The sequence below is a fragment of the Malus domestica genome, chromosome 10, assembly GCF_042453785.1.
Source record: "Malus domestica chromosome 10, GDT2T_hap1".
In the NCBI taxonomy this organism is placed as follows: Eukaryota; Viridiplantae; Streptophyta; class Magnoliopsida; order Rosales; family Rosaceae; genus Malus; species Malus domestica.
The window spans coordinates 22,250,411-22,263,213 of record NC_091670.1 but is presented as its reverse complement, the minus strand read 5'-3'; the positions used below and the strand labels follow the sequence as shown (position 1 = coordinate 22,263,213).

General features: G+C 36.3%; 1 protein-coding gene across 4 annotated transcripts; it reads left to right on the top strand.

Annotated features, from left to right (window-relative positions):
• The first annotated feature begins 7,472 nt into the window (after positions 1 to 7,472).
• On the top strand, positions 7,473 to 12,282 carry LOC103412451 (L-ascorbate peroxidase 3). 4 transcript variants are annotated; one of them, XM_070807333.1, is made up of 9 exons: positions 7,474 to 7,704; positions 7,939 to 8,063; positions 8,714 to 8,763; positions 8,942 to 9,007; positions 9,105 to 9,153; positions 10,176 to 10,238; positions 10,335 to 10,408; positions 10,520 to 10,599; positions 11,897 to 11,956. In XM_070807333.1, the coding sequence occupies exons 1-6, from the start codon at positions 7,592 to 7,594 to the stop codon at positions 10,181 to 10,183; spliced, it is 411 nt and encodes a 136-aa protein (XP_070663434.1). In that variant the 5' UTR covers positions 7,474 to 7,591; the 3' UTR covers positions 10,184 to 10,238; positions 10,335 to 10,408; positions 10,520 to 10,599; positions 11,897 to 11,956. The 4 variants fall into 4 exon arrangements, with proteins under 4 accessions (XP_017181680.2, XP_070663434.1, XP_070663433.1 ...); XM_070807332.1 differs by having other exon boundaries at positions 7,475 to 7,704; positions 10,331 to 10,408; positions 10,500 to 10,599; positions 11,897 to 12,282; XM_070807334.1 differs by having other exon boundaries at positions 7,510 to 7,704; positions 10,500 to 10,599; positions 11,897 to 12,282.
• Positions 12,283 to 12,803: the final 521 nt, after the last annotated feature.

Genomic DNA, 12,803 nt, shown 5'->3' with positions numbered 1-12,803 from the left:
CCTCAAATTCTGTTTTTCATACCCGTACTCGTCATGTTAAGGTGGATTATCACTTTGTTCGTGAAAAGGTAGTTCGTAACGAGCTACAAGTCCTTTATCTTTCTACTCATGATCAGATTGCTGACATATTTACCAAAGGCATGTCCATTACTCATTTTCGCTATCTCATATCCAAGCTTCCCATGCTTCTTTGCCCCGTCAGCTTGCGGGGGTGTGATAGACAAGATGGAGTGAATCAAGCTCATTAGCCCATGAATCATAATCACATTCATTTACCTTATTAAGCTTCCTAATTGTATGCACATATTCAATTGTAAAATCTTTCCTTGTACAGTTTGTCAAAGCCTGTAAAGTCTCTATGAAATTGTATAAATATCTTATTCTGAGATCAATGGAGAGTATCCCAAACATTCAACCAAAACCTGTGTGTGCTTTATCTTCGGTAGCACTTAATCTTTTAGGCCAATCCCTGGTCGGAAGTGTGCCGGCGAAGACGTCGGGCCCCTAAGGGGGGTGGATTGTAACATCCCACATCACTCAGGGGACTAAATCCTGTAAGCCTTATATGTATATTCCCATATCTTCCTAGCATGAGGCTTTTTGAGAGCTCACCGGCTTCGGGTTCCATCGGAACTTTGAAGTTAAGCGAGTTTGCGCGAGAACAATTTCATGATGGGTGACCCACTAAGAAGTTCTCGTGTGAGTTCTCAGAAACAAAACCGTGAGGGTGTGGTAGGGACCCAAAGCGAACAATATCGTGCTATGGCAGAGTCGAGCCCGGGATGTGACATTTATTTTATTACTTGTCATTAGAAATAAGTTTTCTTTTTCACATATCACATACTTATTTTTTACACAATATCTACTCATTAATTCTTGATTCATACGTGCATTGTGACTTCATATGACATTTCCTAGACAATAACTTTAAATTTTCATGTTTTTGAGCCAATTTCCACCATTTTCACCAAAGGCAATTGATATTGATATATCCATTGATATTTCCACAAATTTGCATATCAATATTTCCATCGATACATATATTTTAAACACTTTATAAAACAAGTTTCATTGTTACCGTAATGTCATGATCTTATGATATAATGTTGTGTATTTTTTTTAATATGATATTGCATATGAATTATAACATCATGTGGCTTTGAATTTGTTTCATGTAGTTAATCTCCTTTACACAAAGCTTGTCCAACATCCCTAGTTATTTCATTTAAAAAAATGGAACTTCAAATTTTGTTGTAGGTAACTGTTTTGCTATTATAGTTAGAGCATCTCTAACAGGAGTAACAATTGGGTAACAAAGTTAAATTTTTTATGCCATATAAGAAAAATGCATCTCCAATAAAAGTAGCAACCCAATTAGCAAATTAAAGAATTTGCAGCTGATACAAGATCAGTTATTACTTCTTCAAGTTAGTAATTGGGTCCCGCAATATATTTTGTTCAAAAGTATTATTTGGTAAAGAGTGAAAATAAAATTTGGGTCCTATAAAATAAGACAACGTTAATACATTAATATTTTAAAATAAATGTAAAATTTGAATAGCTAATTGGAGAGCGTGTTGAAGTGAGAAATTTTTAAAGTGATATAAAAGTGCCAAATAAATCAGCAAATGACACTCTTAATTTCTTTTTTACTAATTTCTTCAAATATGCTCTTATAAAGTCACGTAAAATTAGAGTTATAAGTTCTCGAAAAATGGGCAAGCAAACTATCACATCACTCTAAGTCCATCACCAACCCGGGGGATCAAGCTTAAAAATTTAAGCCATAAGCCAAAAACTGTTTTTTTTTTCTCCAACCCTTATGACTAAAAATTTTAGCCCGAGATTACCAAATATGTTATAAACTTCTTATTTAAGTGTGATTGTGTAAATCCTAGATTAGACTTTATTACATTTATTCTTCCCTATTAGGACCCGTATCTCGAGTGGTCTGTATATTACAATCATACGCCCTATAGAGAGCCACTATGTGGTCGGCCCTACCTGAGGGACCACGCACGAAATTACACTTTGGCATGATCATTTGGGACACCATGGACAAACAGCGATGCGCCGTATCCTCAAATCATCACACATACATCTGATGACTTGAAGTTTAGGCCTGATTCAAGGAATCACATGTCAAACCTGTTTTATGGGAAATCTTATTATTAAGTCTTCTTATGACAAAAATTCATTCGAATCATCCTATTTTTCTACAATGGATTTAGGGGGACATTTGTGGACCGATTCACCCTCCATACGGACTATTTAGATATTTTATGGTATTGGTTAACACTTCCACATGTTGGTCACATATATGCTTGTTGTCCACAAGGAACGTTGCCTTTTCTACACTGGTGGCTCAAATTAACAAGCTCATGGCTCACCACCCTAATTATTCGATCAAATCTATTTGATTGGATAATGCTAGTAGAATTCACATCTAAAACTTTTGATGATTATTGCATGTCGATTGGGGTTGAATTGAACATCAAGTACCTCATGTTCATACCCACAACTGCCTGGCATAATCATTTATTAAGCGTTTACAAATGATTGCTTAATCGTTGGTCATACGTACCAAGCTCCCAATCACTGCTTGGGGACATGCAATATTTCATGCATCCATATTGGTCCACCTGAGGCATGTTGTGACCTAACCATATAGCGTCATTCAGTTGGTTACCGAATACGAACTCGACATATCACATCTGTGCGTTTTTGGTTGTGCAATTTATGTGCCGATTTTGCCGCCCTAGGTACAAAAATAAGGCCTCAGAGAAGGATAAGAATCTATGTCGGATATGATTCTCCTTCAATCATTCGTTACTTAGAACCTTTGACAGATGATACATTAGCGGGTAGGCAATCATCTGCCCCTACACAAAAGCGTGGCAGACCTCTTGGCTTAAAGGATTCATACCCCTGGAAAAGGAAACCCACGACACAGGCCCCTGAAGAGCCTACCGTGAATCCCACTATCGCCTACTTATTCTATCCAACTCATGAGGAAATTCTAGATTACGGAAACGTCCTTGAAGAGACGAATCCACCTCAAAAAAAACGTGAGATTTCGGTCCATTATGCTAGCTTGGATGATGTTTGTGTAGAAATTAGGGGTGGCCCATGAATCTGCACCAAAATTGAAACTTTTTACGGTGCGGTTTTGAAGCCAAAATCGAAATGAAATCAAATCGTTTAATTTGGTTTGGTGTGGTTTTAAACGGTTTCGGTTTGGGTTTTTGAGAAAAAAATTACAATTTTAAATTTACACCTATTTACTTATAAGACGATCTTATTTTCCTTGTACATTAATCAATGAACTTGCAGCAAAAGAGTTCACCAAAAAAAACAAAAAAAACTGCAGCAAAGGAAGTCAGAAATAGAGAGATTTGTCTGACCATATGCAATAGTAGCACTAATATACAACACACAAGCATTAAAGAAAGTATATATGTATACATTTTTCATATTGCACAATTTGTTTAAGTTATATATCAAGATAAACACTATTATGAAGCACATTTCTCAAGCGAAAGAATGTTGCTATTTACAAGTGTGCTACATTAATCAGGTTTAAGCTTCTAGCACATCTATGAACTATGTGCATTATTTAGATCGAGTGAAGTGTTATGATCAAGGGTTGGAATTAGTAATTCTACTTGTTGACTACACATCTTTTTGTGTGTGGCCAGATAGAAGAACATGAGTTTTGAGAGAGAGATAGAGAGATGTATGGAGTCGAATAGAGGTGCAAAATTTGATGACATTCTATTCTAGTGTAGTTGAGTTCATACTATACATGTATGGACTCTAATAAAGAACCAATTAGAACATAACATTTCAATATATGGTGCAGTTTCAGTTTCGGTGAGGTTTTGAAAACCCAAAACTGAAACTAAACCATTTTCTTAGCCGCTGTTCAGTTTCGAAACCGCAACCGTTTCAAAACCATAAAACCGAACCGTTTGGTACGGTCTGATTTGATTCATGTTTCGGTTTTTGGTTCCAAGTGCCCACCCATAGTAGAAATGAGATGATCGTCGACGATGCATTAACATATGTAGTAGCTACTGAGATCATGTTGAGCAATGACATTGAACCCCATTCTGTTGATGAATCCAAGTCAAAGTCAAACTTGATTCACTTAGCTCCTAATTCTCCACATGTGAAACCCGTTGGATACAAGTGGGTTTTCATTCGGAAGCGTAATAAGAAAAACAAAATGTGCATTACAAATCTTGTTGCGCAAGGCTTCTCACAACGTCCCCGGATTGACTATAACGAAACTTATTCACCCATTATGGATGTGATTACTTTTTGCTACCTTATCAGTTTGGTAGTTTCTGAAAAACTGAGTATGCAGCTGATGGACGTAGTAACTGTGTATCTCTATGGGGATCTTGATACGAAAATTTATATGAAAGTTCCTGAATGACTTACATTGGCTGGATCAAATATTTCCAAATCCTGGAACACACTCTCAATTCAGCTGAGGCGTTCACTCTACAATTTGAAGCAATCCGAAAGAATGTGGTATAACCGTTTGAGTGAGTATTTGATTAGTTAGGGATATGTGAACAATGAACTATGCCCTTGTGTGTTCATTAAAAAGTCACATTCCGGTTTTACGATAGTTGCAGTTCATGTCGACGACATAAACCTCAACGAAACTTCTGAAGAGCTCGAGAGAACTACCGCGCACCTTAAGTTGAAATTTGAGATGAAAGATCTAGGAATGACTCGATATTGTCTTGGTCTTGAGATAGAGCACTGTTTAGATGGAATCTTCGTACATCAATCAAACTACACCCAGAGAAAGTGTTGGGCCGCTTTAACCAGGATAAAGCAAAGCCTTCGAGTACTCTTATGGTCGTTAGATCGTTAGATGCAAAAGGAGATCCCTTCCATCTGAATGAGGAAGATGAAGAGATTTTGGAGCCTGAAGTTCCTTATCTAATTGCGATAGGTTATTGTACTTAGCTTAATGCACTAGACTCGACATCTCCTTTGCTATTAACCTTTTGACAAGATACAGTAATGCATTAACACGCAGACACTGGACTGGTGTTAAAGATATTTTTCGTTACCTTAAGGGTACCACAGATTTGGGCTTGTTCTATCCTTACGGATCCTCAAGTGATGCTACACCCTTTATCTCGAATCGATTCTCACCTTGTTGGTTATGCCGATGCAGGATACTTATCTGATCCGCATAAGGCGCGCTCTCAAACAGGTTATGCCTTTACCGTTTGAGGCACCGCATTCTCTTAGAGGTTAACTAAACAGACCTTAGTTGCCACTTCATATAACCATGTTGAAATTCTCGCCCTATAATGGTTGAGAGTAGTTGTTGGCCATATTCAAGGCTCCTGCAACCTTTACCCCGTCAGTGACATTCCGACGACGATCTATAAAGACAACGCATCATGCATCGAACAACTCAATAAGGGTTACATCAAATGAGACGACACTAAGCACATTGCACCAAAGTTTTTCTTCTCACATCAACAACAAGAGCATCAAAAGATTGAAGTCACGCAAATCCATTCATAAGACAATCTGGCCGACCTCTTCACCAAATCACTACCGAATGTGACGTTTCAGAAGCTTGTTCAAGGAATTGGTATGCCTAAACTTTTTGAGTTGTAACATTGTTAGTTCTCTTTGGAATTATGTCAAACTCAAGGGGAGTATCTTGAAGTATACTTACTTGATCTTAATGTACTCTTTTTCTTACGATTAAGAGCATTTTTTCCATTGGGTTTTTGCTACCTAACAAGGTTTTGATGAGGCACCCACCTTGGGTTGATTATATCCTTAATGATGTCCCGTAGACATTTCATTTGACTTTGTATTTCTCACGCATTTTTCCTTAGCCAATGGGTTTTGTCCCTACTCGGGTTGACCATAGTCATTGGGTTTTTTGTGAGACTTAGTTCCACATGCAAGTTCTTACTATACTTTGAGACTAGCGTGTTCCCAGAATCAATGCCGACGAGTTGGCTTTCTCAACTCTACATAATGCCAAATCTACTTGAGTATTTACACACTCAAGGGGGAGTGTTATAAACTTCTTATTTAAGTGTGATTGTGTAAATCCTAGATTAGATTTGATTATAGTTATTCTTCTCTATTAGGATTTGTATTCCTTGGAGGAGAATGATTTATTCCTTCCCTAATTACTATAAATAAGGGCACTGTGTAGGGGAAATAACACATTCTCTACACAACCCATCAAACACATCTCTCTTTATATTTTCTTTGTGCCGCCGACCCCTTCTCCTTGTCAGTTTAATATAGGCCACAACAAAATAATGATTTTAGCCTAACTTTTTGTTTTTAGTAATTTTTTTTTGCAAATAAAATTTATTTGGATTATACTAATTTATTTTTATGAACATTTAAATCTAAAAATATTTAAATTCTGATAAGAAATTAAAAATTATACAAATACATAGATATTTATAAAATTTTAAGTTAAATTTGATTTAAATAATTTTCTAAAATTATTTTAAACGTTAGATTTAATTTTGAGCCTTCAACTCCTTTTTTTTTTTTTACTATTATATTTGATCTCATCACACCATCAGTCATGCTGTAACATTGCCCGACAACCTTGAATCAATTAATCAAGAAAATGACACTTGACCAAACAGCGCTCAACCCCTTTATATGATTGTTTGACTTCAAGTTCAATTCACTCCAATATGAGAAAAGGAATTATAGGGAAATCAAAATTGAATAAAGGTTAAGACCTTAAATTATGATATTTTAATTGAAAATTTAATTTAACAATGGTATCTAAACTACATATTAATAGAATTCTTTTTGTCAATCAAAAGAGGGTGAAAAAACTAATTAGTCTTTTATCACACCGAAAAAGGTAAGAGCAGTAATGTAATTTTACAAAATAAAATTTTACTGTTTTTTGTATAAGCCTCACTTATAGGTGATTTTAATATCTTTAATTTAAAAAAATTATAAAATAAAAAATAAAGAATAAGCCTCTCTCCCTTTCGCCCCACTACCATGTTCACTCTCACTCTCTTCATTTTTCATTCAATTTTAAAAATAAAAATAAAAAATTTGACCATACTAGCAGTTAAACCAAATCTAACAAAATCTCTACTAATTAATAAAACACTCATTGTCAATCAAAACCCTATGAAATTACCAGTTTAACCATCTAATTAAAAAAGCACATGAATAAGAAATATGGGGCAGAATTGTAATTTCACACAACTAAATTTTGTTTTTTTTTTCAAAGTCTCACCTACATGTAATCCTAACATATCTCTAATTTAAAAAAAACAAAACAAAAAAAAAATTCTCACTCCCACATTCTTTATCACTTTCTTCCTCTCTCCTTCTAGTGGAAAATTAATTGAACTTTGAATTTTCTATTTCTAAGAAGACCGAAATGACCATTATGACCTTGTGAGCACGGCCAGTGCGGGTCCGCTCATTTGACGGGCCTTTGGCTCTCTCCCTTTCAAAATCTCATTTGCACGGTTGCAGTTGCACTATCACTCTCATTGTTCTCTCTTCGCTCCGAGTCGCCGTCGAGCACCGACTTCCAGTTCCGATGACGTCGCCGCTCGTTGACAAAGAGTATTTCAACGAAATCGACAAGGCTCGCAGCTATCTCCGCGCTCTCGTTTACAGCAGAAGCTGCGCTCCGATCATGCTCCGCTTGTCGTATGCTCTCTCTTTCTCTTATGTTTTTTTTTTCCCGAGAAAATTTTCGATGAATGAAATATCCGATTCGGTTGCTTGCATTTTCTCAGTAGCCAACATAACTAGTGCTCGGTGTTTCATACTTACAGAATGGCCTTTGATTTCTCTTTGTAAATGAAGTGTTTGCATGTCATTGTTTGTATCGATTTTGTTAGAGTTATGGTGATTGATTGTTTTGGAGGCGTGAATTTGTAGGTGGCACGATGCTGGGACCTACGATGCCAAGACGAAAACAGGTGGGCCGAATGGGTCGATTCGTAACGAGGTAGAGTACTCTCATGGTTCCAACAATGGCTTGAAGAAGGCTATTGATTTTTGCGGTATGTTCGTTTCTGTTGTTCCGTATCGTCAATCTTTATTCGATTTACGAAACTTGATCAGTTGATCTTATGGTTGGAAAAGACCAGTGATTAATTTAAGCAACATTCAATTCTGTATACGAGAATCGAGATGATTGTAAGTTTTTTTTTTTTTGGTGTCATATGACATGCTATGCAAGCTTAATTGATTCATTGGTTGTTTCTGTGAGTTTATCGGTGATACTGAATGTGCATCTATGTTACAATTGGTCTTTGTTTGCAATTCAGACAGCAAAAGTCCTTAATGCCAAGCATTTAACATGTTTAGATGGTTTCACTGTCTTGTATATGTAACTGAGAAGACAATGTGCTTACTTGAGTGAGCTTCAATTCTGATTTTCTAAATGAAACTGATAAGGGAACTATAACGAAACCATACGTAAGCAATTATGTATTGAAGTTGTCATTATGTATCATATTATGTTGTCTCCAAGGTGCTTTACTTGTTTCAGTATTTGTGTAATAATAGTGCCATCCTTTTGGCCATTATACAAGATTGTATGATCACTAATTCAACAAAGAGTACCTACAATTAATGCTTTTGAGAGTCATGCTTTTGAGTTAGATATACAATGTAGGGTGTTTTGACGGGTGCTTCTTTTTTATGTCAGAGGAAGTGAAGTCTAAGCATCCAAGGATTACATATGCAGACCTATACCAGGTGATTATAGTTCTGAATGATTTACTCAGCCTGTTATATAATTTTAGCTCATCAAATTATTTGCAAATGAAGAGCTTGTACAAAGATCATCACAGTTTTTCCTAAAAAATATGTGGGAGATAGCATGGATTCTTTTATGAAGATAGCAACTAAGGGGCACGCTTACTTGTATTTTCAGCTTGCAGGTGTTGTTGCAGTTGAGGTCACTGGAGGCCCCGCCATTGATATTTCTCCAGGCAGGAAGGTGTGTTGCAGCCAGTGATCGCTTATTTCAAGAAACATGGCTAGTTTCCTTATCACTGTTGTGAATTTTTCTTCTGCTTTTTTCTACTTGTTCTTAGGATTCTAAAATTTCTCCTAAGGAAGGACAACTTCCAGATGCTAAACGAGGTTTATTCCAATACCTAAGATATCTTCTTCAAGTTTTATATTTCCCTATTTTAATATTTCTCATAAGCTAGCTTTTTCGTTGGGTTTTAATTCATATATGTTATGCATTTCAATATCAGAGATTTAGAACATTTTTGTTTAGACTAGATTAAAAGTTCTCTAATAACATCTCTGTTATATTTTTGCATTGCTGTTTGCTTTCTCTAGTGCAAGATAATGGAGAACACTATTTCAAGCATTTTATCTTGTAATCCATTGTTTTATTCTAATTTCTTCTGTTTTATATACATAGAATAAGTTTCCATGCAAAATAATTTGCAATTGGAGCTTGATGGCATGAGTTTAACAGTGAGGTTATCTTTACTGTATTTCAAGTGTGAGTTAAATTTGATGCCTGTGGAGAGTACTTCTCCCAGTACAGTGGTACTGGTAACATAGTTTGCCTGTATGGAAGAGAGATTTATTATCCTAGAGTTTTCTTGTTCAAATTTGTTACTTCTATAAATGTTTTGCTATTAGTTTATAAGAGTCAGAGATACTTGTTAAGCAACTTTGTATCCATGTCAGGATGTGGAACATGGTACGTCTTCAATTTGTAGTTCTTGGTATTGGTTGCAAGCTCTTTATGCAAATAGTTCTAGTCATTAGCATGCACAGGCTTCCTATAGAACTCTTCAAAGCCACAGAAGCAACCGAGGCTTCCAACTTTTATTTTGAATATTACTCATTTTTGGTTGCCACATCACTATTATATTCCAAGTTGAGATTTGGGATTGTTTCTTGGTTTGCACGGTGGGATTGCTCTATTATTCCATGGCATTGCCATAAGCTAATCCATGTTAAAACTCAACCCACTTCTCCCCATCTCCTAGGTTTCTTAATGTATTTAGAATGCTGGAGATTTATGACAAGTTGTCATGCTTGCTTGTGTATCAAGTTTTTGTTGTTCATTAGTAGAAATTTAATTTCTTGTCGGTGTCTTTTGTCTTTTGATAATGGGTGCACCACATTTGAGGGAAAAGTTCTATAGAATGATGGGGCTGTCTGACAAGGATATTGTTGCACTATCTGGGGGTCATACACTGGTAATTCTTCCTCCTTGTTTGTATCTATAAATGCTCTTCTTTGTTATTAGTTAGACATGTTTACTCTGTGTCATTTGCTCTCATCTTATAAGGAAGGCACATCCAAACAGATCTGGTTTTGATGGTCCTTGGACTAAGGAACCTCTGCAGTTTGATAACTCATACTTTGTGTAAGACTTGAAAAATTGGTGAAAATTTACCATTTTATGTCATTATGTTTGCATGTGATTATGAACATTTGTTGCTACTCATTGTTGATAGTGAACTATTGAACGAATCAGAGGGGTTGTTGAAACTTCCTACAGATGCAGCTTTAGTAGCGGATCCTGAGTTCCGTAAATATGTCGATCTGTATATAAAGGTAATTTGGGTTCGGGCTTGTTTCAGTCCTATTTTGCTGGTAAACAGTGTTGGTCGTTTATCACTGCTAGTGCTAGATTATATTTGCAGACCTACTTTGTTTGTTTAGAGCTACTTTAATATTGTCGATTGGCAGTAATTTTAACAAATATCAAATGTGGCTCACCCATATTCTGGTGGTGCGTGATCTGGTCAACCCTGACCTGCCAACCACTCGGAAATTGCTAGATTTGGATTGAGCCATTTATAAGATGTTTTACTTCTTAGTTCTAATAAGGCCTTGTAAGTTTTAAGCAATCCAATAAAAAAAAGGTTCGGTCTGGATTGAAATGGAGTTTACTCAAGTAAACTATCTCTCCTTTTCTTCAATTTGGGCTAGCATATTATCTTAATTGATATTAACCGATACTGGGTTAAACCAGGTTCATTGTCCCTAAATATGCAGTAACAGAACACCTCTTCTGGGACCATTGCCACTTAAAAGCTGAGGCTAATTTGGTTAATTTTTACATTTGTCATGGTTCTTCGATAGGACCCATTTGCAGCAGATACGGAACCCCAATTTCGTGTTTGGTTGAATTGACTGAACTTTGTTAGACCAAGTTACTTAGCTAGGGATGGGCATGCGTGAGTTCAGGGCCCTGCACCAGCTGGGGTGCCTGTCCCGCTGTGCATATATATTTTTATATCATTATTGAATGTTACATTTTTATTAAGTTAGATGATTTATCTGATTATTTAAATTATTAGGTTTGACATCTAATTACAGTAATTATTGTGTCAAAATTCAGTGTTTGTACGATTATTTGTGATTAACATTTAGACTAATATTTGATATTTAGTAAGACGTGTTTGAATTTAGGACGTTTAGCCAATACAGAAAAAATATATATAAGGTGGCGGGACGGAACATCTGAGGGTGGGGATCAAAACACCCCATGAGGTGCGGATGGGGCTGATGAATTTTAAGGGGAAGTTTGGGATGATGAGTGGCATCCCGACCCAGTTATCTCTTGTGCCCATCCCTTTGTTTGGTTTTGATGTTTTTATTTTTTTATTTTTAAGGGGAGGGGAAGGGTTTGAAACTATTCCAATAATGTAGGGGAGGGGGAGTTCCGAAATCAGGATGCATGGGTGGAAACACCCTATCCACTAAGTTATTGGACCACGTAAAATCAAATATGTATAAAATTAGGATTTTTTTAGATATCTATAAAATTAGCTATTGTTGCGAGTTTATTTATGCTTTTTTATTTGACATTCCTTTTCTTACTTTTGTTAAATTTGGCGCATGACAGGATGAGGAAGCATTTTGAAGAGATTATGCTGGATCGCATAAGAAACTTTCGGAACTCGGGTTTACTCCAAACCCCACTTCCTGTAAGGCAAGTGCTAAGGACAGCACCGTACTGGCACAAGAAGCGGTAGGAGTTGCTGTTGCTGCTGTTGTTGTGAGCTTAGGCTACTTATAAGAAGCTCACAAAAGAGCCAAGTAGAGTCGTAGAAGTCGTATACTTGCTTAACTGATTACCTCGATCTTCTTTATTCTTTCCGGCTGGAGATTTCATTGATCCCGTATGAATAATTGCCACAAGCCTTTGCAGCTTAGTATCTCGATTGGGTAGTAGAAAGATATAAGTAAACTTTATATTCATTTCGAAGAAGATAGTGACATGAGCACCTACTACTGCTCTTTTATCTACTCTCTTGAAACCTTTACTTTGGTACTCGAATGCGTGACGTCCTATAAAGGGGCTTCTTGTTTCGTTTGCGTGTAAGTTGGCTAGTTTTGTTATTCCTAATAGATTGCTTAGGGCTAGTTTGGTATTGTTGTGCTTTGAAAAAAAACTGCTGTGAGAATAAGTGGCTGTGCTGTGAGAATAAGCGGCTATGAAATAAATCAGCAGAGTGTTTGGTAAACTTTTTTGTAAAAGTGCTTTTGGAAAAAAAAGCAGTCTGATAGTAGGTCTTTTCATTAAAGGAGCACTGTAGCTCTGTGTGCTTTGAAAAAAAACCAGTTTTCCAAAGCTGCAAATAGTAGCTTCAGCTTTTTCCTTTGATTTCAACTTATTCTCACAGCAGCTTCCAAAATAAGCCTTTTTTTTTTAGTTTACCAAACACTTAAAACCCTCACATCTTTTTTTCATGGATGTTTTTTTTTAGGGAGACTTTGGATGCGGTCCCTAGTTATGAACAGTCTTTGAC